General features: G+C 38.6%; 2 protein-coding genes across 2 annotated transcripts in view; both read left to right on the top strand.

Moving 5' to 3' along the window:
* Positions 1–14,414, top strand: part of LOC105485455 (palmdelphin) — a 48,068-nt gene extending 33,654 nt beyond the window's left edge. The window contains exons 4-8 of the mRNA XM_011747816.3: positions 6,739–6,853; positions 6,993–7,026; positions 7,137–7,250; positions 8,835–9,932; positions 14,052–14,414. Coding sequence (XP_011746118.1) covers positions 6,739–6,853; positions 6,993–7,026; positions 7,137–7,250; positions 8,835–9,932; positions 14,052–14,095 — 1,405 coding nt within the window. The 3' untranslated portion in view covers positions 14,096–14,414. The remainder of the gene's footprint in view (positions 1–6,738; positions 6,854–6,992; positions 7,027–7,136; positions 7,251–8,834; positions 9,933–14,051) is intronic.
* A 213-nt stretch (positions 14,415–14,627) lies between these two features.
* On the top strand, positions 14,628–19,644 carry LOC105485500 (high mobility group protein B3-like). The gene is made up of 4 exons (XM_071068866.1): positions 14,628–14,651; positions 15,001–15,065; positions 17,106–17,166; positions 18,525–19,644. Exons 1-4 carry the CDS (start codon positions 14,628–14,630, stop codon positions 19,011–19,013), a joined length of 639 nt encoding a protein of 212 aa, XP_070924967.1. The 3' UTR covers positions 19,014–19,644.
* Positions 19,645–26,470: the final 6,826 nt, after the last annotated feature.

Below are 26,470 nucleotides of genomic sequence, written 5' to 3'. Positions count from 1 at the left end.
CATTTTTTTAGGTTTTCTTTCTACAGTGGCTAATTGGAGAGGAGTTAAGGGTTCAGACTCTGTAAGTAAAGATCTGATTTCAAATTCCATCCTGCCTCAGGCTGCCCGTGAGCCTCTGGGTCGGTTGCCTTTCTAGGTGCCCAGCTTGCTCATTTGTCAATTGGAACTAACAGCAGTGCTCATGGGGGTTGCTATAAGAACGAAATAGGCCAGTGCCTGGTGCAATGTAAATATGCAATATGTGTTAAATGTTATAAATGCTAACACATGAAGTGCTGAAAGGTAGGATGATGACTTTTGAATTTTGGTTTGTGTGGTTTTTCCCCTCATGAGTTCCAGTCTGTTTGGCCCCTAATGGCAAACTCTATCAGGTTGTGAGTCCTTGTTAACTCCACCAAAAGCTGAGAGAGATAAATGGACCCTTAGCAGCAGAAAAATTGCCTTCTGAAATAACCTCTTCCTGATGCATCCAGCATTTATGTGCTGTCCTTTTTTCCAAGACAAAAAAATTGCATGTTGGAATTGGATTGGAGACATTATCTTGTGATGATTAAGGGAGGTTATTACTGCAACAGTTCATGAAATGAAAGCTACCTGCTTTTACCTAGGGAGCTCTTGAAAATAACCCTCTTTTTCCCCAGCAAATAGGCAAGGAGAAGAAAGATTCCAATAATGGATAGCATTACAAATCCTTTTTCATGTACTCTGCTTATCTAAATTGGCACATGATGCCTGCCCACCAACTCTCAGAAATGGTGAGAGGCACTGACTCATCCATCAAGCCCCACCTAACAGCCTGGGAGGCACCAAGGAGGATATTTCATTCTCTGCTGCCTGTTCCTCACCAAACTGAATCAGCATTTCAAGGAGCTCAATTCCCATTCTGAAAGGTAATACCTTCTAAAGATGGGGATGGCAGCACTTATGGAAATTCTAACCCATCAACTGAAAGATAGGCATGTGAAGGTTAAAGAGTTACCCCACGGTAACCTCCCCAAATGCTCTCCATTCGAAACAATTTTAATTTTACATATATATGTATATACACTCACAGATAAACACACATACATACACATATGTATATATCTATGTACATGCATACATGTACGTGTATGTGTGTGTGTATATACATGCATATATATATATTGCCTTCTGAAATAACCTCTTCCTGATGCATCCAGCATTTATGTGCTGTCCTTTTTTCCAAGACAAAAAATTGCATGTTGGAATTGGATTGGAGACATTATCTCGTGATGATTAAGGGAGGTTATTACTGCAACAGTTCATGAAATGAAAGCTACTTGCTTTTACCTAGGGAGCTCTTGAAAATAACCCTCTTTTTACCCAGCAAATAGGCTATATATATATAATGTATATATAAATATATATGTATATATAAATATATATGTGTGCATATATATATATATATATATAAAGATAAAGCCCAGACTTTAATCCTTATTAGACGGACTAACCCATTGAGCAGAAAAATCCCCAGTACAGCAAAATAACCCTAAGGAATATATATTTTTTCTACAGTGGCTAATTGGAGAGGAGTTAAGAGTTCAGACTCTGTAAGTAAAGATCTGATTTCAAATTCCATCCTACATATTTTCCCAATACTTCATTTATACTTGCCAAATTTTTTCTCTCCCCCAACACTACCTTTGGAAAGGGATTAGGTAAGAGTCCCTAATGTAAGTCTTGCATTATTTAAGCTTTAAATTAGGGCTGAATATTCTCTTAACTTGAGTGGTCATTGAAAATGAGGGAAAAAAAAAAAAGATACACAAACATTTGTGTATATTGGAATGGGAAGGAATAATAGGGAAAAAATTAAAATATAAAAGAAATGGATATAAACAAATTCCTTATAAAGTACCTATCAAGAACTTACACTACATCAGGCATTCTTTAGGTATCCAGGATTCCTCAACCCCAGCACTATTGACACTTTGGACTAAATAATTCTTTGTTGTGAGGCAACTGTTCTGTGCATGACAGGACATTTAGCACCATCCCTGGCCTCTACCCACTAGATGTCAGCAGCACCCCTCGCCCCCGCCAAGTTATGAGAAACAAAAATGTCTCGAATTTGCCAGATATCCCCAGGGAGCAAAATCGCCTCTGGTTACGTACCACTGTGCTAGATAACACAAAAACTGCCCTGCCTTCTAGTTGCAATTTTTGATTTATGCCCCTTAAGGACAGTAAGTCCTCAAAACCTCAGTGCATTATCTGGTGTAGAGGTTGTCAAACGTCCTCTTCTCCATTGCTAGGCTACTGCTGACTTCTGACCAAGTGGAGGGGGTTGGGGAGGTTCTGGGAGCGTCCAGTTCCTTACTCTCAGTTATGCTTTCTAAGCCTCTCATCATTTCCATTAGCATTCTGATCTTTTAGAAAGCTTTTCTAGAGCAGCGAATCACTAACATTCATCTGATATTTACATTGTCCATAAATATTAGAAGTATCAAATCAACACACAAAAATAAGAAGTCAAGTTTTGCATTGAAGTGGAAATTTTAGGAAATGTTCTACATCAGTAGGCATCTTCTGTTAGAGGTTTGTGATTCTAAGTAATTAGTACCAAGATGTTTCCTAGTTATCCTTTTTAACTCAGAGTCGGCTGTGAGTAAGTGATAAAGAATGGAAGGGAGGTGTTTGTTTATGTTTAGTTTTCACAAACATGTCATGATGTACCCAGTGACTTGAAAACCTTCAAAAATATTCATTAACAGATATGCTGATGAGGTTTGCAGGTTTTCAACCTCATATTCTTACTATATTAGTCTAAAGAGATTCTTGGGAGAATCATATGGCATTACATTACCCACAGTTTTTTCTTCAGAGAGAAACAACAACGAACACCAGTGCATTTCAAAATTCCCTAAGGTGTCATTGGCCGAGCAGGACCAAGAGCTTTGTCTCTATGCCCCAGGAAAAGAAAGGGGCAGAGACAGGAAGAAACTAGCTGAAGTCACCGGGCTCATGCCTGTAATCCCAGCACTTTGGAGGCCAAGGCAGGCGGATCACTGGAGGTCAGGAGTTTGAGACCAGCCTGGCCAACATGGTGAAAGCCCATCTCTACTAAAAATACAAAAATTAGCCGGGCGTAGTGGCGCACTATTGTAGTCCCAGCTACTCAGGAGGCTAAGTCAGGAGACTCACTTGAACCCAGGAGGCAGAGGTTTCAGTAAGCCGAGATTGCACCATGGCACTCCAGCCTAGGTGACAGAGCAAGACTCCCATCTCCAAAAAGAAAGAAAGAAAAGAAAACCCTATGAAGTTGTTAACATTGACCAGATCTCTAAATGGTGAGTTGCCCCAGATTTAGGCCTTGGAATTCTTATCTCCCTCACTTTCTAGGAAATCTTATCCACTCCTGTGGTAATACATACCAACTCCCAAATGTATATCTTCAAACCCAGACTTCTTTGAGCTCCAGTCTTGTATATCCAACTGTCTTCTCCATATCACACTTGATTGTCTCAAATTTAACACATCCCCCACAAATCCCCTTTCTTCTCTCTCCCAGATTTCTGTTCAGCCAATTGTATTTGCATGTTTCCAATTATTCAGGTAACAAACAGTGGAATCACCTTGATATCTCCCTTTCTCTTATCCCCTGCATGTAATCACCAACAAATTCTGGCAGTTCTTTCTCTCAAATATTTCCAGAATCCAACCACTTCTCACCCTTCTACTGGCAACCAACCTGGATTCCGCCATCTTCATCTAGATTTTTAGGACAACTGACGTCCATGTTTGCCCCATCCAGTCTATTCTCCACACAGTGTAACTGTTTACATTTCAAGTCATAGCATGTTTCCTCTCTGTTCAGAATTCCAATGGCTTCCCTAAAGCCTTTCCATGCACAAGGCCCTGTCTATCTGACCATCTGCCTCCTCTCTGACTTCATTTCACCTTTCTACTCTCTCAGCTCTTGCTTCAAGCTCTGTAGTTACTCTTCCATCTCTCTGGAGCACACTCCCTTTGAAACCCTCACGTCTCTTCATGTCTCTGCTCAAATGACACTTTATCAGAGAGAACTTCCCTCACCACACTGTGTGAAATAGTGCCCCCTCCCCAGGCTTTCTCTGTATTATATATCCTGCTGTTTACAGTCCCTATCCTGCTTTTCTCATCAAAAATATTTTTTCTTCATAAATAAATGTGTGTGTGTGTATACACACACATATACATCTGAAATATATACATATTTGTATTACACATTTATTAACGTAGGGGTTGACAAACTATGGCCCAAATCTAACCCTGGCCTGATTTTGTACAGACACAAGCTAAAAATGGTTTTTACATTATTAAAAGGCTGTAAAATAAAAAGGGGGGGGAAAGATGAATAAGCAACAGAAAGCATATGTGGACTGCAAAACCTAAAATATTTAGCATCTGGCCCCTTAGAGAAAAAGGTTGCCAGCTCCCGTATTGTCTCCCACTAGAATGTAAACTCCTTGAGCTCAGGGACTCTGTTTTGGTCACCATAAGATCCCCAGCACATAGAAGAGTGCCTGGTTCAAAGTAGATGTTAAGTAAATATTTTTAAAAGAATGAATGAATAAAGACAATGAGTTTTTGTGGTTTTTTGTTTGTTTGTTTGTTTGCTTGTTTTTTGAGACTGGGTCTCACTCTGTTGCCCAGGCTGGAGTGCAGTGGTGTGATCATAGCTCACTACAAGCTCGACCACTTGGGCTCAAACAATCCTCTCACCTCAGCCTCCCATGTAGCTGGGACCACAGGTGCATGACCAGCTGATTTTTTTTAATATTTGTAGAGACTGAGGTCTCACTATGTTGCCCAGGCTCATCTCTAACTCCTGGGCTCAAGCAATCTTCCTGCCTCAGCTTCCCAAAGTGCTGGATTATAGGCGTGAGCCACTTCTCTCGGCCCAACACTGAGTCTTAGTGAGGTAAGGCCACTTGTCTACGGTCACATAGGAAGCTGGCAGATGAACCAGGATTCAAACCCAGGTCCACCTGATTCCACAGCTAGGTCCTGATGTCCAAGCGCTGCTTGCAGCAATGATTTGAACCTTCTTGTTTTCTATCTTTGTAGACTGTCTTTAACAGGCAAATTAGGTAACTACCTAGTGGGACAGGGGATAAAAGAAGAAAGATATACAGTATGTTGCAGAAAACTTTTAAAAATTATATCATAACAAATTTACATCTGATATCAACCATAGTCAGTGTGCTTTCATATACGTCATCTCTTAGTGTCACCAAATATCTGTATAGGGTAATGAGCGTAATCTGTAATTATGCTCATTACACACATTACAAAACTGAGTTTCAGAGAGGTTAAGGGAACTGGCTTTCACAAGAAGTGAGTAGCAGAGACAGAATCGAATCCAGATTTATCACTTTTAGCGCAGAGCTTTCCCGTTTACCAAACTGGACCAACATATATCCCCACAGCTCTGCTGAAGGGTAAAAGTGCTGCCATGGATGTGGAGGAATTTTAATAAAATGGCAGTCACAGTTCAGACACTTCTAAGAAACCAGGGGCTACTCCATTTCACTTAGAGGTCTGTGGTGTGCAAGAAAACCTGCTCAGTTATAAACGCCAATCTACCAATGGCCAGAGGCAGCAGCAAAGTAAGAACTTTGAGACTGAAGCAATGAGCAAGAGAGCTGTCAAGCTGACCACATCTTGGCCTTTTATTGGTGTGTCAATAGCACAGCATTTTTGAGCTGCCAGGCCCATGACCATCTTCAAGAAGGAAGCCAAGAAAACTGACAGTTCTCTTAGCTGACACGAATATCCACAGCTGTCACCTCCTGGACCAGCTGCTGAATCTAATCAGCCATCCTCCGAGGCAGCTGACTTTAGAGCCTTAGTGTATTTGGCTGAGAAACTATGTGTGTTACGTGGCTGCCAAGGGCCAGCCTTCTGCGTGATTGCCAGTGTATGTTTTTATAGAGTAGAGGTCACGATGCTGCCCCCTGGAGTTTATTTGAATCTGACACGCAGCTGTATGCTGGCCAAGATAACAGCTCGGAATGCTTGCAACAGTCCAGTTTCAAATGTCGGTCTCTTTGTCGCTGTAAGTTCCTTGTGATGTGTGCTCTTCCCCCCGCCGCCCCCCAAGAAAAAGTAATCTCTATAAACAGCTGCAGTTGAAGCTACTATACTAGATTTTGTCCATTTTTGCATCTCTTCACCCTACTCACTATAATATGGCCCAACTCTTAGGAAATTGAAATTAAATCAAAGTGTCATTTTCAGTGTTAGAATATGCAAGAATTTTAAGTATTAAATGGCTATGATTATTAAATCCGTTTAATAATTACAACGTTTTCTTCAAATAATGTATATGATGACTTGGATATGAAAAACTGGTGAACTACATAATAACTACAAATGTACCATTCCTTTCAGTACAACTTTAAACTTATGTCTCTGTATTTTAAAAATCACTTTTATTTGGAAGTAACATTAGTAATTGCAATGAAGAAAATGGAGCAAAAGTCAAATGCTTTACCTAATATGTTTCTTTGTCCAAAAAAGAAACCTTGAAAATTGTTCAAAATCAGGCATTAGGTACCTTCTATAAAGTATCATGCTTGGTGTGATGCTAAGTGTGACATGATGTTCTTAGAAGGTGTCTGGCTACTTACACACGTATTCCAAGGAAAGTTTATATATGGGGAAGATACATTTGAGAACTCTGCATTTGTACTGTGTTAAGCAATAAAAAGTACACCTTTTTGTTGTCAGGCTTGAGAAAGAGATCCAAGATCTTGAAAAAGCTGAACTGCAAATCTCAACAAAGGAAGAGGCCATTTTAAAGAAACTAAAGTCAATTGAGCGGACAACAGAAGACATTATAAGAGTGAGCATTAACCAATTTTAAAACTGTAATTCTCTCTCAAAATGAATCCACAAATACCATATAATTTTTCAAAGCATATCCACATTTAGATTCTATGTTTTAAACTGTATTAATCATGGAGAATTCTTTTTTCTTACAGTCTGTGAAAGTGGAAAGGGAAGAAAGAGCAGAAGGTATGTTTTTGAATAACTTACTTTATGTTAAACTAAGGTTTTTTGGTAATTTGAAATGGTTCCCATTGTAAATATATTCTAAATGTATTTTGAATTCATTAATTTTACAGAGTCAATTGAGGACATCTACGCTAATATCCCTGACCTTCCAAAGTCCTACATACCTTCTAGGTTAAGGAAGGAAATAAATGAAGAAAAAGAAGATGATGAACAAAATAGGAAAGGTATATGAAAAACCTTGTTGAAGGGCATGTTCTTAATTTCAGATTTTACAGTGTCAAATAGTCACAACTTGCTAGAACAGATTATTCTTCCAGGTTAAGCAATGGTTCATTTTACAAAGTTCTATGAGGTAGGTTAGTCACTGCATAGGTGAGGATAATGGGGGTATATTAATAGCATTTATTCCATACATTTTATTCCCTAACAAACCAGACAGGGATAAGGAAGATAGAGACCCGAAGGAGACAAGAAGCTCTTAAAAGCAAAGCTTCCCTGGTCAAAAAAGTATTTCTCCTGATATATTCCATCCAATAGACATGCTTTGGGGGTTACGAAGATCTTTTTTGAAAATGAAAATATTCCTGTGGGAAGTTTAGGCATTATTTCCTCCATGGGAGATTGACTTATATAAAATCGATGCTTCAAAGCTTCTGGAAAAATGAAGGTTTGCATTAGAGCAGAGAGGAAACCTTTGAATTTTAGAGTGGAAGGAAAAACTACTCTTTATTTGCAGATAACAGTCATTTATTCATTCAACAAATATTTAGAGAATAGCTACTATGTGCCAGGTTCAGTTAGGCATATAGTAGGTATTCACTAAATATATCATGGTAGGGAGTGCAATACAGAGAGTAAAGCAGAGAAGCTGGACAGGGAGAGTGCAGATGAGAGGTGTTGCAGTTTTTCTTGGATAGTCAAGGAAGGCCAAGAACCATGAGGCTATAGAGGAGGTAAGAAATACAAAAAGGGTTCAGAAAGAAAGGTGGGAGGACACAACAAAAGCAAGCTGTAATTTTGCACAGAATTCTGTTCGCTTTACCTTTCCTACTGAAATTCCAGCCATAGGGATTTTACCTGGATCATGAAGCAAATCTCATCTTCCCCAGTTCTCTCCAGTCCATTTGTCTCAGTGTAGATGATATTGCTCTATTTTTCAGTCCTTCCTCTACTTGAAAATGGGAGTGAAAATGAAAAGAAACATAAGGCAGAAAGAGAAGTGTGTGATTCTAGCCTTCTCCCTCCCGTTTCCATGCCAGTTCTACATTTGAACAGCCTCTTCATTGTGAAAACTGTAGAACACACCTCTATAATTTCACCGGGCTGCTGGCCTGTACAACAAGGATGTAACTTAATAAAATATACTGTACTGGGCACTTTGCCCACTGTGATGCACAGTGCAACATATTCTTCTTGACTAAAGAAGAGATTGATTCTGCCCATTGAGAAATGCAAAAGAAGGTACATCCATCTTGCTGAATGTATTAATAGGAAAGAGGATATCTTTCAGTTCCCCAATGAAATTCTTTCCTATTTGGAACCATCAGCTTATCTCCTCTAATCAACTTCTCTTCTTCAACCCTTTCTGTTTTTCAGTAATAATTCCATACACCATTACATAAAAACCCATGTTATTCCAGTTGGTCATTATATCATTAATGAGTAAAATTGGAAACTTAACAAACAGACAACATCTCACATAAAAGAACATGAAGGGTATACTTCATATGAAAATAAACATTGTGAAAGCAGGTTAGTTTATAAAAGGAAAGTTAACTAAATCAAAGATCAAATTCGTTTCTTAACAGCTTTATATGCCATGGAAATTAAAGTTGAAAAAGACTTGAAGACTGGAGAAAGTACAGTTCTGTCTTCAATACCTCTGCCATCAGAAGACTTTAAAGGTACAGGAATAAAAGTTTATGACGATGGGCAAAAGTCAGTATATGCGGTAAGTTCTAATCATAGTGCAGCATACAATGGCACTGATGGCCTGGCACCAGTTGAAGTCGAGGAACTTCTAAGACAAGCTTCAGAGAGAAACTCTAAATCCCCAACAGAGTATCATGAGCCTGTATATGCCAATCCCTTTTACAGGCCTACAACCCCACAGAGAGAAACGGTGACCCCTGGACCAAACGTTCAAGAAAGGATAAAGATTAAAACTAATGGACTGGATATGGATGTAAATGAATCCATACACAATATGGACAATGGTCTTTCAGAGGAAAGGGAAAACAACTTCAATCACATCAGTCCCATTCGGCCAGTGCCTCATCCCCGATCAGTGATTCAACAAGCAGAAGAGACGCTTCACACCCCACAAAAGAGGCTGATGACTCCTTGGGAAGAATCGAATGTCATGCGGGACAAAGATGCACCCTCCCCAAAGCCAAGGCTGAACCCCAGAGAGACAATATTTGGGAAATCTGAACATCAGAATTCTTCACCCACTTGTCAGGAGGACGAGGAAGATGTGAGATATAATATCGTTCATTCCCTGCCTCCTGACATAAATGATACAGAACCGGTGACAATGATTTTCATGGGATATCAGCAGGCAGAAGACAGTGAAGAAGACAAGAAGCTTCTGACAGGATATGATGGGATCATCCATGCTGAGCTGGTTGTGATTGATGATGAGGAGGAGGAGGATGAAGGAGAAGCTGAGAAGCCATCCTACCACCCCATAGCTCCCCATAGTCAGGTGTACCAGCCAGCCAAACCAACACCACTTCCTAGAAAAAGATCAGAAGCTAGTCCTCATGAAAACACAAATCATAAATCTCCCCACAAAAATTCCATATCTCTGAAGGAGCAAGAAGAAAGCTTAGGCAGCCCTGTCCACCATTCCCCATTTGATGTTCAGACAACTGGAGATGGGACCGAGGATCCATCCTTAACAGGTAATAAAAATGACAAGGCATGCCACTGCTGTTCAGTCATGTGACCAGCTTCTCTTGTGGTAACACAGTCTTGCTTTCGGCTTCTCTGACCACCTCATAAACTAATACACACTGAGATTTTTTTATTAATGCTGATAGGGATTATTATCACTATAGTAAAGTGATTAAATCACTTCAAAAGATAAAGAAAGTAAAAGTAAATCATTGCCTTATTTGATATTGTATTGATGAACTTTAATAACTTGAATTTCATCTTCTATCATGGTATGGTGCTGCTTGTCAGTGTATTTGGTTCACTAATATGTTGGATCATCAATAACATATCTTTTCCCACTAGAATCTTTTCACTACTTTATTTGTGCCTCACTGTGATTTAAACTTCTTATATAAGTTAACAAATTGCCTTAATTTTGCAAGAAAGTACAGGAAACAAGTGTTATTTTCAGAGTATTTTATTACCTTGCTGTATCTTGTTTCTCCATATGTCTATAGTTTCATTAATTTTATTTTCCTAATTTTTCTACATTTTAAAATAGAATGTTAGTTTATTTTATGTTTTCTATAACCTTTAACTTTGCATAGTCTTCCCCAACTTGGCATATTTATCTTTTCCATTTTCTATATATTAGCATTTCTCATTCTTCATAAAATTTTTATAGCTTTATAGCAAACCAGCTATTTTAGCATTGAGTGGAAAATAACTTTAACACTTTTTTTCTACAAAAGTGATAGCTTCTCAATTTTAGATTCCTTGTTATCACTTAAATATTATATTCTAGTTATCATTTATAAAGAATAAATAAGAACCTGACAAAATCAGTTATAATAGCTGTACTTACCTTGGCTAAAGATGTAAATCAAATTACCCTGACATAACCTTTCTGTATGTTTGCTAGGGACAGTAATTTTAAATGTCTCTAATGGAAGGATTCTCATTAAAAAGCAATAAATATTAAGTACGGCTAATTTCACAAGTCGAATTTGATAATTCTATGGAAGTGCAGTAGTACCTGCACAATTCAATAATATTTCTTCCTCTACAACTCATCAGCCCAATATTAGGTAGCTAATAATAGAGTAAAATGAACCTTCTCCCATTCTTTTAAGTAGTTACAGTAGGTATCCCAATGATGAATGTCATTACCTGAAGAATTTCTAAGCTTTTGGAAAGTATACACGCATATAACTTCCTCAATCAGAGTTGACTGATATGTCCCACAATGGAAAGCTGAAGATACTAAGTTTCTTTCCATCTTAAGAAAGAGCTTTGTTCACTGATCAAACTTTGCCATCTTAAACTCATTTTAAAAACAAAAAACACGGAAGACTTCGAAAAGAGGAACACGCTGTTTATGGTCAATAGCAGTGACATTATCCACTATAAAACCTCCCTTTCCTGAACTTGGATATTAGCCAGCTCCTCCTGAACACCCTTATTTCTTCTCCTCTAACCTTGTCAACACATTTACCCCATGGAAAATGACAGGAAGTGACTAACATTTCCAGACAACACTAATCATGCCCCTGAACTAAAATAATGAAAACAGGAAAACCTATTCCAGACAAAGTAACAATACAGAGTTCTGTATTATCAATCAAAGTATCTTATAAACGGAATGCTCCAAATTCCTCGCCTTCCACCATGATATTGTTTTACATTGCTGTTTTCCAATTCGGTGTACAGACTACAGAGCTGATGTGTATTTTTTAGGTAGGTTTTAAAAAATAAGTCAGTCACAGTGTCATATGCCCTCAGGTGCCATCCATATACAAAGAAAAATAACCACCTATGTACTCCAATTTCACAAACACCAGTGGGTTGAGCTTCTCCCCATTACTCCCCAAAAAATGCTCATGATACTTGAAAACTCACCATTTAGGTCAATTCCTTTGTTTATGGTATACATCCCCTATTTAATATAAATAGCTCCAGTAGGCATAATAGTTAGGAATTGTTCGTCGTTTTTCCCTTGGTATAAATATGGTTATCAATGCCTTATCTAAGAGCAATTTTAGTTTGGAAAACTGCATGAAGAAGAAAGAAATGGGAAAAGGTGGAAGCTGGAGATTCTAAAGACAAGATTTTGTTAGTCAAAATTTTGAACAGAGTAAGACATGACAGAAAAATTCAGGCAACATTATGTCCATCTGCTTAATGTAAATATAACATGTTCATAGGATAAAGCTCAATGCCAGACACTTCCACCATTGCATGGCCCCAGCCAGCTCTGCGTGGGAGCTCACTGCTACCCCTACCAGTCAGCGGGTAGTAGCTGGCTTTCTTTGGTAGTCCTCACCAACCTATTCTTGTACTTCCAGCTCTATTCTGTCCTCTTAGAGATGTCAGTGGCATTCCAGGATGAAGTGGTGGGGACCTCAGCTCTGGGAGTTCACATGCTACTGCTGCTGATTGCCAACCTGCAACAGCCATTAGAGTCCAAGGGACACTGAGAGTAAGGAGACTTCTACCAAGTTCAGCCAGCTGAACCCATGCATCTAAAATGCTATGGGAAGAAGAAGCGGGGATCAGAGAGGAACAGAAAATAGAAGTAAAACAGAGAGCTGATGGCCCAGGGTTTTTAGCTGCTAAACCAGGTCTTCTATTGCCAACATGCTCTGGCCCCATGCATTTACCGGAACTCACACTATCTACTTGACATAGGCTTGAAAAAAGGAGAGAAAGGAAAGCAGACTCTAGCAAACTTCTCTGAATGTCCACAGCACACAGGATGTGCCCAATTTATGGAATTGGAGTGACTGTAAGAAAAAGCAATTTGCCCGTGACTTAACAGAGACTCTTAAAAAGCCCCTCACTCCTACTCTCTTTTGTTGGTAGGGGCAAGGCAGAGGTCCATAAAATCCAACAGCAGAAACTTCATAAAGCCTTGCTTTCTGCCTTTGTTCACCTTCTGCTATGTAACTACAGCCTCTCCCAGCAATCGAGACCTGCTTGCTACAGAGCACATTCTCTCAGCTCATCCTAAATTCTAGGGAATACTCTTGGCCCTGCCACTAGACATGATCATCCCTCTTAAAGTTTCAAGGGAAATAATGCTCTTTAGCTTCATTGAAATGAAAATATTTCATACAAGTGGAGTGACAAAATAATCATGGTCTTGTTAAGAATTAGATCCCATCCCTTCTCATATTTGTGCAAAAAGTTTTCTTAGGCATGGGGTCATTTCCATAGTCAAAAAGTAACCAATATATGGCATAGAAATGAGAAAACATGTCTTCCATTTTATTTTTCATTAGACAAAATTGTCCAATCAGTTACATAGCCTGTTCTGGGGCCATATTACCCGTGAATGTAATATTAGATCATTAACATAATCTTTAGATCTGTGCCTTGAAAGCATCTCTCAACTTTTGGAACATGACTAAGGCAGCTATACACTGAAATCCTAAATAATAAGAATAGAGTATCAGAATACTTACTCATGCAGAATAGCAGAAAAGTGTTATACATTCTATATCTACATTTTTAAATGCTTTCTACATTCAATATATTATTAGCAGAAGAATATTATCCAAAAAGATATATCTGCCATTTTAAAGCATGCTTATATCTTGACAAAGACATTTTATAATCACTCCAACTTTTAATAACTGGTTCACATTGTTTCATTCATAAAGAAATTTGTTCTTGTTATTATATATCCAAAGGCCGGAGCTCCTTTGGGAAAGGAAGTTGAATGAGCTGAAAGCAAACACAATCATGAAATAGAGTTTAAGTGTAAACACCATTTTATTTTGGCAGTACATAGCTCAGAAATGTACATAAAATACAGTCATCAACCTATAGGAATCTGTATGTATGGCTAATAGGGAAACTGTGCACTAATCCTGTATTTGTTCCACTTGTACTGTGTTTACTCTACTAATTTTTCTAATCTTTATAGAAATAGGTTCCTTCTGGTTCTGAACCTGCTTCTGCCCTAAGTTAACCATAGCTTATTATTTCTACTATCTTTTTGTGCTACTAAATCAATGCTCACATTGTTGGATAAAACCATCTGAGGTATGTTCTAAACTTTCCTGCATTCTATGAATGGCCATTTAGGGTAAAAAATTGAGGAATTTTTGTAACTCTCTTTTTTTTTTTTCTTTAATTTGCAGCTTTAAGGATGAGAATGGCAAAGCTAGGAAAAAAGGTGATCTAAGAGTTGTACCACCTATATAAACATCATTTGGAGAAGAAACTAAGAAGCATTTGCAAATTTCTCTTCTGGATATTTTATTTTTTCTGAAGTCCAAAATATTATCATTACAATGTACCATATTAAGCCATGTGAATAAATAGTAGTCATTATTTGTGAAAAAATCCCAAAAAGCTGGGGAAAACAAACATGTAACTTTTCCAGTTACTTGACATGATTCACTGGGGGAAAACCAGCATTTTTTATTCTATTGATACCAAAGCATTTCTAATAAGAGCTTGTTAAATTTAAGAATAAAGTTATTTAAAATATTCCGAGTGTAGCATATTAACTGGCATTGTGATTTTGATGATACAAAGATTGAAAGACAATAGGAAAGCATTGCACTTCACAGAAATATTCAACTCTGACAAATAAACGCGTCATCATGAATTAATAATGCCTTAATAAAAGTACATCCTCCTGCTAAGTATCAATTCAGTTAGTTTGGTAGAGACTTCAAACCCTTGCCCATATCCAAAAGGTGCATCCCGTAATGATCCTCGGATGTGGGGACTGGGTTTGGATTGTCTGGCCAGTACACAGATGATAACTAGCACATTTATTCTTCTTAAATTATCATCCTTTCCTTCACTCAGTTCAATGTGAACCCTGTGGTGCAATGACCAATTATGACCTCAGGGTGTTGGATAGAGGATGTCCCATACCTTCAGAGAGCACAAATCTGGTCTAATATTTCACTGATTCTTGTGAACAAGTTAGACAGGGGTGGCCAATCTTTTGGCTTCCCTGAGCCACATTGGAAGAAGAATTGTCTGGGCCACACATAAAATACACTAATACTAACAATAGCTGATGATCTAAAAAAAAAAAAAAAGCACAATAACTCTTACACTGTTTTAATAAAGTTTATGAATTTGTGCTGGAATGCATTCAAAGCCATCCTGGGCCACGTGCGGCCCACGGGCAGCAGGTTGGACAAGCTTGAGTTAGAATCTTAATATTAAAATTAGTAAGAATGTTTACGGCATATTACTCCTAAGTATTCTTGCCAAGATATTCAATCCTAATTTGAAGCGGAGTACTCTCATAACAATAAATTCTTTCCTACCCTGCCTTATTATATGTCCCTCCTTCCAACCCCCTCAAGATCCACTCCTACACACCTTCCCCTGAATCATACCAGTATATATTACCCAGTTCTTCTTCCCATGAAAGTCTCTTTCCTCCCAGGACAGAAACTGAATTTCCCTGCCGGGACTATGTATGATCAGACTTCATCTTAATCATTGGTCTGAAGGTAATGAGACGTCAGAGAAGTAGATGATGCTGAGGAGGACAAGCATTAACCTGCAGAGCCTCCCCTCCAGCTGAGTGGTTTTGCAAGGGGCAGCTCTTCTCTAGTGGGAGAGAGCTACTTCTGGTGGCCTGAAATGTTCTGGGAAACTTGGAGGTTCAAATTTTTGAAGTAAAGTACTTTCAACAAATACCCCTATTCCAGATCCACGGACTCCTTCCCTTTCACAGCTCTGAGTTTAGCATATGTGACCTCTCAAACCTGCACGTTCCTTTGTTGCCTTGCCAGCCTTAGGATTGAAGGAATAACCCTTAGGATTATTTTCACACAGTTTGCCTTCTGTCTACAACAGACATAGGTCTCTTTAAACATTGCCATGATGTCTGCCTGGCTTTCTGGAATGCCCCGAAATAGTTGGCTGGTCTGAGCCTAATTCTTTTTCTTCAGTTTCTAAGGCAATTATCAAAAAGCAGCCAACTTCACAGCACCTGTCAGTACATGACAATACTTTTGCCCCGTACTAGTCAAGTGCAGAGCTACTTTATAACCTACCTCTCCCCTTTTCACCTGTACCTCATCTCAATCCAGTATAAGGGAGAGTCTAGTAACTATAATAGTACAGAGACAAGATACTGCCTTCTGTTCACCTTCTGCTGTGTAACTACAGCCTTTCCCAGCAATCGAGACCTACTTAGCAGGTATTTTGTACCTGAGAACAAACCGTGGGTTATAACCCAACACAATTGCTGTTCAAATCGGTCCGGGTTTGGCTATTGACAGCTCATTCAGTTGGCACCTGTGTCCCTTTGATGTATCCCTATAAGTGATTTTGCTTTGTTTTTTCCTTACTTTCTGGCACTACAAGATGACCCAGTCTCACCTTTTTAGTAACTATAATAATACAGAGAGCCAAAGGTTGTTACCATTAACTTATCACACAGTCTTCATTGCCATCTGACCAGTGAGAGGACAGTCCAGTTCCAGAGTCCCATTCAGAGCATCTGCTGTGTAGAGCCACTCTTGGTTCCAACAAGAAGTACAGCCTGAAATTAGGACTTGGGTACAGTAGTTTGAGAAGTGATCCCAGGAGCAGGAAGAAAATCACAGAAAAGAATGGTAAAATATAATAGTATGTAATAAAAGTCAATGCTTTAGGCACCGGAGACTGAATTTTACCATAATCTCAAAGAGAGTGTACAGAAAGCAGTTAACATTGTCTGTCTGAAGGAAAAAACTAGGGCATTTATCCACCAGCTCAGGTCCCTCATTGAATGAGGGAGCATAAATTCCCCCCCACTTCTGGACTGCACTTTCATGAGAGTCACACAGGTTCCGGTAGTGCCCAGAGTGAAAGAAGCACAGAACATGCCTCTCGAAGGATGGTAAGTCTGAACTTACTCGGAACTGTCCACTGCAGCTATGGTGCTGCAAAAATGGGCCACGGGGAAATGACACAGGCACTAACAGTGTCTGCCACACTAGCTGTATAACCCTTGGCAACAAACAACTTACCTGAGCCTGTATCCTTATCTATAAAATGAGGTACATGTCACATGTCTAACACAGTCATCTGAGGACTCAATTTGTCCATGAATTAAAAGACCCACGTGTCCTGCCCATCATCAAGTCTGGCTGAGGGGTCACACATGAAGGTAGACACCATACACCTTCATCATTTCATATCTTGATGTTTTGTATATTTGGCGCTCATTTTAGGTCAGTGGGACATTTCAAGTTAAGTGGAATAGAAGTAACTGAAGGAAAAGTTTGGGGAAGGGTAAGTGAAATAAAAGTTCAGGGTATTTTTTTCCCAGAGACATTCAGTTGGTTCAGCTCTATTTGTTGAAACACTATTATTTTTCACATTGAATTACCTAGACACCTTTGCTAATGAGTTAGTCTTAGAAGTGAGAGTCTACATATGGATTCTCTGCTCTGTTCCATTCATCTGCATATCTCTCATGAAAATTGCACACTTTTTTTTTTTTTTTTTTTTTTTTTTGAGTCAGAGTCTTGCTCTGTCGCCCTGGCTGGAGTACAGTGGCGCGATCTCGGCTCACTGCGAGCTCCACCTCCCGGGTTCACTACAGGCGCCCACCACCACGCCTGGCTAATTTTTCTGTATTTTTAGTAGAGACGGGGTTTCACCGTGTTAGCCAGGATGGTCTCGATCTCTTGACCTCGTGATCCGCCTGCCTCGGCCTCCCAAAGTGCTGGGATTACAGGCGTGAGCCACCGCGCCTGGCCACACTTTATTTATAGTGGCTAATATTGTAGTTTTGTAATAAATATTGGAATCAAGTCTTGTTAGGTCCTCCAATCTTACCTTGTTTTTTTAATACACTTTAAAAACAGTTTTAGATTAACAGAAAAATTGAGAAGACAGCACAAAATTACCACCTACGCTGTACTCAGATTTTCCTATTTTAACCTCTCACATTAGTATTGTACACCTGTTACAATTAATAAACCAGTAGTGATATACTATTATTAACTAAAGTCTCAAACTTTATTCAGATTCCCTTAGTCTTTAGCTAATGTCCTTTTTCTGTTCCAAAATCCCAAATAGAAAACCGTGGTATTTTAGTTGTCACGTCTCCTTTCGCTCTGCTTAGCTGTGGCTCTTTTTCAGATTTTCTTTGTATTTCAATGACCTTGACAGTTCTGAAAATTACTGAGTAGGTATTTTGCACTGGGGTACAAACCATGGGTTACAATCCAACACAATTTGCTGCTCAAATTGGTCCAGCTTTGGCTGTTGAAAGTTCATTCAGTTGGCTCCTGTGCCCCTTTGACATATCCCTGTAAGTGATTTTGCTTGTTTTTTCCTTACTTTCTGGCACTACAAGATGACCCAGTCTCATCCTATGTATTTCTTACCCCAGTTCTAGAATCAGCAACTTATCCAAGAGTTTCTGTTGCTTTTATTGGAGAATAGTGTAGAAAACAACATCTGGGCACTAGGCATGCTCATTGCTACTTTGTCTTTTTAAATATTGTCTTGACCATTTGCAGTTCTTTGTCTTTCCATGTGAATTTTAGAATCAGTCTGTAAACCCCTTCAAATGAGGCTGCTAGGATTTTGATTGGAATTAAATTTATAGATGAATTTGGAGAGAATTTTCATTCTAATAGTGTTTGCCAATCCATGACCCCAAGAAACCAAAGGGCAAGATATCTACTTATGCCTTCTTTGTGCAGATGTGCAGAGAAGAACCTAAGAAGAAAAACCCAGTGGTCCCTGTCAATTTTGCAGAATTTTCCAAGAAGTGCTCTGAGCGGTGGAAGACAATGTCTGGGAAAGAGAAGTCTAAATTTGATGAAATGGCAAAGGTGGATAAATTACACTATGATCGAGAAATGAAGGATTACGTACCAGCTAAAGGAGGCAAAAAGAAGGATCCTAATGCCCACAAAAGGCCACCATCTGGATTCCTCCTGTTTGGTTCAGAATTCTGCCCCAAGGTCAAATTCACAAAGCCTAGCATCTCTGTTGGAGATGTGTCAAAAAAGTTGGATGAGATGTGGAATAACTTAAATGACAGTGTAAAACAGCTTTACCTCACTGTATTAGTTCAGTCTCACGCTGCTATGAAGAAAAACCTGAGACTGGGTAATTTATAAAGGAAGGAGGTTTAATTGACTCACAGTTCCGCATTGCTGGGGAGGCCTCAGGAAAGCAGAAGGCAAGGAAAAGCAAGCAACTTCTTCACAGGGTGGCAGGATGGAGTGAGTGCCAATAGGGGAAATGTCGGACACCTGTAAAACCATCAGATCTCGTGAGAACTCACTATCACAAGAACAGCGTGGGGAAAACCGCCCCCATGATCCAATTACCTCCACCTGGTCCCGCCCTTGACACGTGGGGATTATAGGGATTACAATTCCAGGTGAGATTTGGTTGGGGTCACAGAGCCAAACCATATCAATCAGGAAGGCAGCAAAGCTGAAGGAGAAGTGTGAGAAGGATGTTGCTGACTAGCAAAGTCTAGAAAGTTTGATGGTGCAAAGGGTCCTGCTAAAGTTGCCCGAAAAAAGGTGGAAGAGGAAGATGAAGAAGACGAGGAGGAAGTAGAGGAGAAGGATGAATTTTAAAAAAAAAAAAAACTATCTATTTTTAAAATGTGTTTCTATAATGACTTTGTATCCTACAACTCTGATAAGTTCAATTGATTTTAGCATTTTTTAAATATATTCCTTAGGATTTTCTACTTAATGATGAGGTTGTCGGCAAATAAAAACAACTTTACTTCTTCCCTAATCTTATGACTTTTATTTCATTTCATTGCTTTATTGCACTAAGGCTTTCAGTTCAATGTTACATATAAATGCAGAGAGCAGGCATTCTTTGCCTTGTTCTGATTTTTCAGAGGGGAAGTATTATCTTTCACCACTGAATATCATTTTGGCTGTAGGCTTTTCCTGGATGCTATTTATTACATTGAGGAAGTTTCCACTTCTAGTTTGCTAAGTTTTTACCATGAACGTGTTTTGAATTTTGTCATATGCTGTCTCTGCGTTTGTTGAGATCATCAAATGGGTTTTCTCCTTTCATCTCTAACCTGGTGAATTTCATTGACAAATTTTTCAGATGTTATGCCAACAGTGCATTCTTTGCATAAATCTCATTTGGCCTTGATGTTTTACTCTTTGTGTAAGTTGCAGAATTTAATTTGCTAATATTTCATTAAGTGCTTTTTTTAATTACAGATTTTCAGTTTATGTTCACGGGGAATATAGTCTGTAGTTTCCTTTTCATGTGATGTTTTTGTCTGGTTTTGGTATCAGGGTAATACAAGCCTCATAAAATTAGTTGAGTAATGTTCCCTACTGCTCTATTTTCCAAAAAAGTTTGTGTACTCTCAATGTTAGTTCTTCCTCAAATGTTTGCTGGAATTCAGCAGTGAAGCCATTTGGACCTGGAGTTTTCTTTCTGGGAAGATTTTTTGGTTACAAATACAATTTTTTAATTTTTATTTTTAATTGTGGTAAAAATACATTAAGATAAAATTTGCCATCCTAACCATTTTTAAGTGTACAATTCAGGGCCGGGCGTGGTGGCTCAAGCCTGTAATCCCAGCACTTTGGGAGGCCGAGACGGGCGGATCACGAGGTCAGGAGATCGAGATCATCCTGGCTAACACGGTGAAACCCCATCTCTACTAAAAAATACAAAAAACTAGCCGGGCGAGGTGGCGGGCGCCTGTAGTCCCAGCTACTTGGGAGGCTGAGGCAGGAGAATGGCGTAAACCCGGGAGGCGGAGCTTGCAGTGAGCTGAGATCCGGCCACTGCACTCCAGCCCGGGCGACAGAGAGAGACTCCGTCTCAAAAAAAAAAAAAAAAAAGTGTACAATTCAGTGGTGTTAAGAAAATTCACATTGTTATGCAACAGAGCCCTAGAACATTTTCCTCTTGCAGCAATGAAACTCTATACCCACTGAACATCATCTCTCCATTTCTCCTTTCCCAACCCTGCCAACCACCATTCTACTTTCTGTTTCTATGAGTTTGACTACTTTCAATACCTCATCTAAGTGGAACCATACAGTATTTTTCTTTTTGTGATGCCTTATTTCAGTTAGTATCACGCTGTCCAGGTTCACTCTTGTCGTTGCATGTGACAGGATTTCGTTATTTTTTAAGGTGAATAATATTCTATGGTATGTTTATACCACATTTTTTTCTTCCATACATGGGCATTTGAGTTGCTTCTGCCTCTTGGCTCTTGTGAATAATGCTGCAATGAACATGATGTGCAAATATCTCATAGAGATCTCACTTTCAATACTTTTGAGTATATACCCAGAAGTGGAATTGCTGGATCATATGGTAATTCTATTTTTAATTTTTTTGAGGAACATCCATACTCTTTTCTGTAACCATCGTTCCATTATATATTCCAACCAACAATGCACAAGGGTTGCAATGTCTCCACATCCTCACCCAACACTTGTTATTTTCTGGGTTTTTTTTATAGTAGCCATTTTCATGGATATGAGGTGATATCTCATTGTGGTTTTGATTTGCATTTCTCAATTATTAACGGTATTAAACATCTTTTCATACACTTGTCGGCCATATGTATATCTTTGTTGGAGAAATATCTATTCAAGTCCTTTGCCCATTTTTAAATTTGGTTACTTGGTTTTTTTGTTGTTGAGTTGCAGGAATTCCTTATATATTCTGCATATTAACACCTTATCAGATATAAGATTTGCAATTATTTTCTCCTATTCTGTGGCAGAAATTTTCACTCTATTTCTTTTGATGTACAGGAGTTTCAAGATTTGATGTAGCCCCACTTGTCTATTTTTGCTTCGTTGCCTATGACTTTCGTGGTCATATCCAAGAAATTTATGACTAAATCCAATGTCATGAGCTTTTTCCCCATGTTTTCTTCTAGGAGTACAGTTTTAGGTCTTCAGCTTAGGCCTTTCATCAATTTTGAATTAATTTTTGTATATAATGTAAGGTAAGGGGCTCACTTCATTGTTTTGTATATGGATATTCAGTTTTCCCAACAGCATTTGTTGAAGAGACTGTCCATTCCCCATTGAGTGATCCTGGCACCCTCATCAAAGATCATTTGACCATAGACAAGAGGGCTTATTTCAGGGCTGTCTGTTCCATTCACTGATCTATATGTCTGTTTTTATGCTAGTACCACACTATTTTGATTATTGTAGCTTTGTAATATGTATGTAATTCAAAAATCACAAAGGGTATAGTATAGAAAATTGTATTTTTTGATAAAAATGCAGATATTCCTCAGTAAAAATGTATTCTCTTTCTGTGTTAATTCTTCCAGCATAGAAATCTTTAAATGACTATTATATAAGATAATTCATACCTTAGAGGTAAAGGTGGTATATATTTATGCAAATTCCCTGCATCCTTCCCAACACTTTTTACCTTTTTTTATTACAGCCATTCTAGTGGGGATATAGTAGTATCTCAGTGTGGTTCTGATTTGCATATCTCTAATGAGATATGTTCAGCACCATTTCATGTTGAGCATCATTTCATGAATTTATTGCCCATTTGTAAATATTTAAGAAATGTCTGTTCAAATAATTTACCAATTTTTAGTTGGATTGTCTTCTGAGTTGTTAAAATTCTTTGTATATTTGATACTAGTCTCTTACTTGATATACAAATACGAATACATTCTCCCAGTCTGTGGGCCTGTCTTCACATTCTTCATGCTGTCATTTGAAGCACATAAGTATCTATTTATAGCACAGTCCAATATATCAGGTTTTTTTCCTTTTATCCCTGTGCTTTTTGTACTATATCTAAGAAATCAATGCTTAACCCAAGGTCACAAAGGTTTAGTCCTGTGTTTTCCCCTAAAAGTTTTATAGTTTGGCCCTTACTTTGAGGCCAAAGATCAATTTTGCATGATTTTTTTTGTTTATAGTGTGAGGTGGGGGTGGAGGTCTAAATTTATCCTTTTGTATATGATATCCAGTGTCCAGGCACTATTTGTTGACAAAGCCAGTCTTTACCCCCTTTGAACTCCCTTGGCACCCTGCCAAAAATAAACTGATTACAAATCTAAAGTTTTGCTTCTGAGTTCATAACTCTATTTGATTAATTGATGTCTCTCCTTATGCCAATATCATGCTGTCTTGATTACTATAGCTTTGTAGGTTTTGACACTGGGAAGTGTTATGTTCTTCAACTTTGTCATGTTTCAAGATTGTTTTGCCTATTCTGGGTCTTTTGCATTTCCATAGGAAGTTTAGAGTCAGATCTCAATTTGTTGCAAAAAAGCCAGCTAGCATTTTGACAGTGATTGTGCTGAATCTGTAGAACAATTTGGGAAGTATTGCCATATTGATACTAGTATGTCTTCCTGATCCATGAACATGAGATATATTTCCATTTCATTCAATCTTTGGTTTCAACAATGTTTTGTAGTTTTCAGTGTACCACTTTTGTGTTTCTCTTTTTATTCATATTTTAATCTTTTATTTTACTGATTTGTATTTAATTGTATTTTCCTAATTTCACTTTCAGGTTTTTCATTGCTAATGTTTGGAAATGCTGTTGATTTTCATATATTGATTTTGTATCCTGAAATCTTACTAAACTCATTTATCACTTCTAGTAGTTTAGTGAATTCCTTAGGATTTTCTATTTATGATTATGTTATCTGTAAAAAAAAAAAAAAAAAAAGGGGGACAGTTTTACTTCTTCCTTTCCAATCTGAATGCCTTTTGTTTCTGTTCCTTGCCTTATTGCCCTTGCTAGAAACTCCAATACAACATTGATGCAAAGTGATGAGAACAGACATACACTTGTCCTGTTCCTGATCACAGGGGCAAAGTGTTCAGTCATTCACCATTAAGTGATATTCGTTGTAGGTTTTCCTTAGATGCTTTTTATCAGGCTTCACACGTGTTCAAGGGTCAACCAGAGAGAGATGTGGGCAAACAGGATTGGGGATCCCCTCTCTCGAATTTTCCTTTTCAGGATCACCCACCGACTCCAGCAGCTTCAGTTGCCCCAGCCATCAGTCCTCTGATTTGCTATGCCAGAGAAACTGCAGTTTTTCCACTGGATCCTCTATCACCTAGCAGTCTACTGACTACAACTGCCCTGAAGCTAATATGTAGAAACAGAGCTCACGCCAAATAATTTTCCTCCTCTGCATGTGGACTCCTCACCAGGAACCGTCCTAGAGTTGTTAAAATTCTTTCTATATTCGATACTAGTCTCTTATGTGATTTGCAAATACAAATACATTCTCCTAGTCTGTGTGGGCTGTCTTCATATTCTTGACACTGTCATTTGAAGCACATAAGTATTTATTTAAAGCATAGTCCAATATATCAGGGTTTTTTTTCTTTAATCCCTGTGCTTTTTGTACTATATCTAAGAAATCAATGCTTAACCCAAGGTCACAGAGATTTAGTCCTGTGTTCACTCTCTGAGGCCCTCAGGCAGCTGCTTTCTGAAGTTTACACTGGTTTTCTGGAGAAGGGTTGATTTGGTAGGCTCTTACTCAGACATTACTTGCAGTGCAAGTCAGATATTTAGAATGTGTGATTTCAGGAAATTCTTATCCCAAGAGTTTGATTACTATACATCAATGTCTAATTGAAAAATCCAAAAGCGTGTTTAGGTCTTCAGAGAAAACCCAGAGCACAGTACAATTTCTTTTACATGTGAATAAGATATCATATGAAAAAGATATACTTCTTAGCATGTGCTCTAGGAACCTCCTCTCTCCTAAAACAGAGGTATATGACCAGGCATAATATACAATTACATTAACTTCTTTGACAACAAAATAATACATTAAACAGTTACCGAGTTTATGGCCAGCAAAACCCCCAGATTTTTTCTACCCAAAGGTATAATCCAAAAGCAGAAACAAGATAATCTTTTTACTGAGATGGAATTCACATAACATGAAACTATTTTAAAGTGGAGACTCAGTGGCATTTCTTATATTCCCAATGTTGTGCAACTACCACCTCTATCTAGTTCCAAGACATTTCATCCCCCCAAAAGAAAACTTTATACTCATTAAGCAGTTACTTTCTATTCCCTTCTTGCCCCACACCCAGCCCCTGGTAACCATCAATCTCTCTTCTCTCTATTGACTTACCTATTCTGGATATTTTATATAAATGTAATCATAAAATGTAAATTTTGTGTCTGACTTCTTTTACTTAACATAACGTTTTGGAGGTTCACCCACATTATAGCATGTATCAGCACTCTGCTCCTTTTTATGGCTGAATAATGTTCCATTGTATTTGCACACCACAATTTATCTGTTCATCAATCAATGGACATGTGGGCTGTTTCCATCATTTAGTTACTGTGAATAGCACTGCTATGAACATTAGTTTTTTTCCACATTTTTTATTGTGGCAAAAAAATGCATAATAATGGTAAATTTTATTAAAGTACAGTTTAGTACATTATGTATATTCACAGTGTTGTCCAACCATCACTACTATCCATCTCTAAAACTTTTTATCCTCCCTGACAAACTTTGTGTCCATTAAACGCTAACCTCAGCCGGGCGCGGTGGTTCACACCTGTAATCCCAGCACTTTGGGAGGCCGAGGCAGGTGGATCATTTGAGGTCAGGAGTTCAAGACCAGCCTGGTCAACATGGTGAAACCCTGTCTCTACTAAAAATACAAAAATTAGCCGGGTGTGGTGGCGCATGCCTATAATCCCAGCTACTCAGGAAGCAGAGGCAAGAGGATCGCTCAAACCCAGGAGGCAGAAGTTGCAGGGAGCAGAGCCCACAGTAAGTTTGTCAAACAGGTCAAAGTTGTCTGCAGCTCCACTTAGCCTAGAATCCAGTCATACCACTGCATTCCAGCCTGGGTGACAGAGTGTGACTCCATCTCAAAAAAGAAAAAAAAGAAAACGCTAACCTACCATTTCCTTTCTCTCACCAGCTCCTGGTACCCACCATTGTACTTTCTGTCTCTGTAAATCTGACTACTTTAGGTACCTTATATAAGTGGAATCATATTAATACAATAATCATCCTATGTCTGGTTTATTTCATTCAGCATAATGTTTTCAAGATGAGCATCAAATATTTTTTATAAAAAGTACACATTTTACATGCATGCAAAATGTATTAAGTTTAACACTGCAATCAAATGGCAAAGGCATCACCAAAAAAATGTACGAAGCAAGCACCTTTTGCTAGCATCACTTCATTGGATCCTCACAGCCGTTCTGTGAGATGGGCTTTCCAGATGAAAGAATTGAGCCCGGAGAAGATAAGTGACTTACCCAAGGATATGCAGCTTGTAAACCAACAAGCAAACACGCATTTTCAGGTCTCCTAATTTCCAGTCCTTTTTAATTTACAGGATCAGCTGCCTCCCATCCCATGTATCAGGATGGTCGAAACAAAAAGATACCGATGTTGGACAGCAAGTAAGGGAAGGAGCTAGAACTTGATAAACTAGCTTTTATAAGTGATACGGGAGGGAAGTGCTGGGAAAGATGTAGTCCCTTTAAATAATAGGAAAGGAGGGAAGGGAAGTCCCTGGCGAGGGCTCTACACCCAGGCCCACGTGCCCGTGGGCCTAGG

Source organism: Macaca nemestrina, chromosome 1 (assembly GCF_043159975.1).
Source record: "Macaca nemestrina isolate mMacNem1 chromosome 1, mMacNem.hap1, whole genome shotgun sequence".
In the NCBI taxonomy this organism is placed as follows: domain Eukaryota; kingdom Metazoa; phylum Chordata; class Mammalia; order Primates; family Cercopithecidae; genus Macaca; species Macaca nemestrina.
Note: the sequence above shows the minus strand (reverse complement) of the source record. Positions and strands in the feature narration are given on the sequence as shown.

Excerpts from the sequence above, each read along its gene's own strand:
- LOC105485500 (XM_071068866.1), top strand. The coding sequence starts at position 14,628 with ATGATCCTCGGATGTGGGGACTGG. Across the intron at positions 14,652-15,000 it reads TCCTCGGATGTGGGGACTGG|TTTATGAATTTGTGCTGGAA; the intron begins GTTTGGATTGTC and ends GTTTTAATAAAG. Across the intron at positions 15,066-17,105 it reads GTGCGGCCCACGGGCAGCAG|GTCAGTGGGACATTTCAAGT; the intron begins GTTGGACAAGCT and ends CGCTCATTTTAG.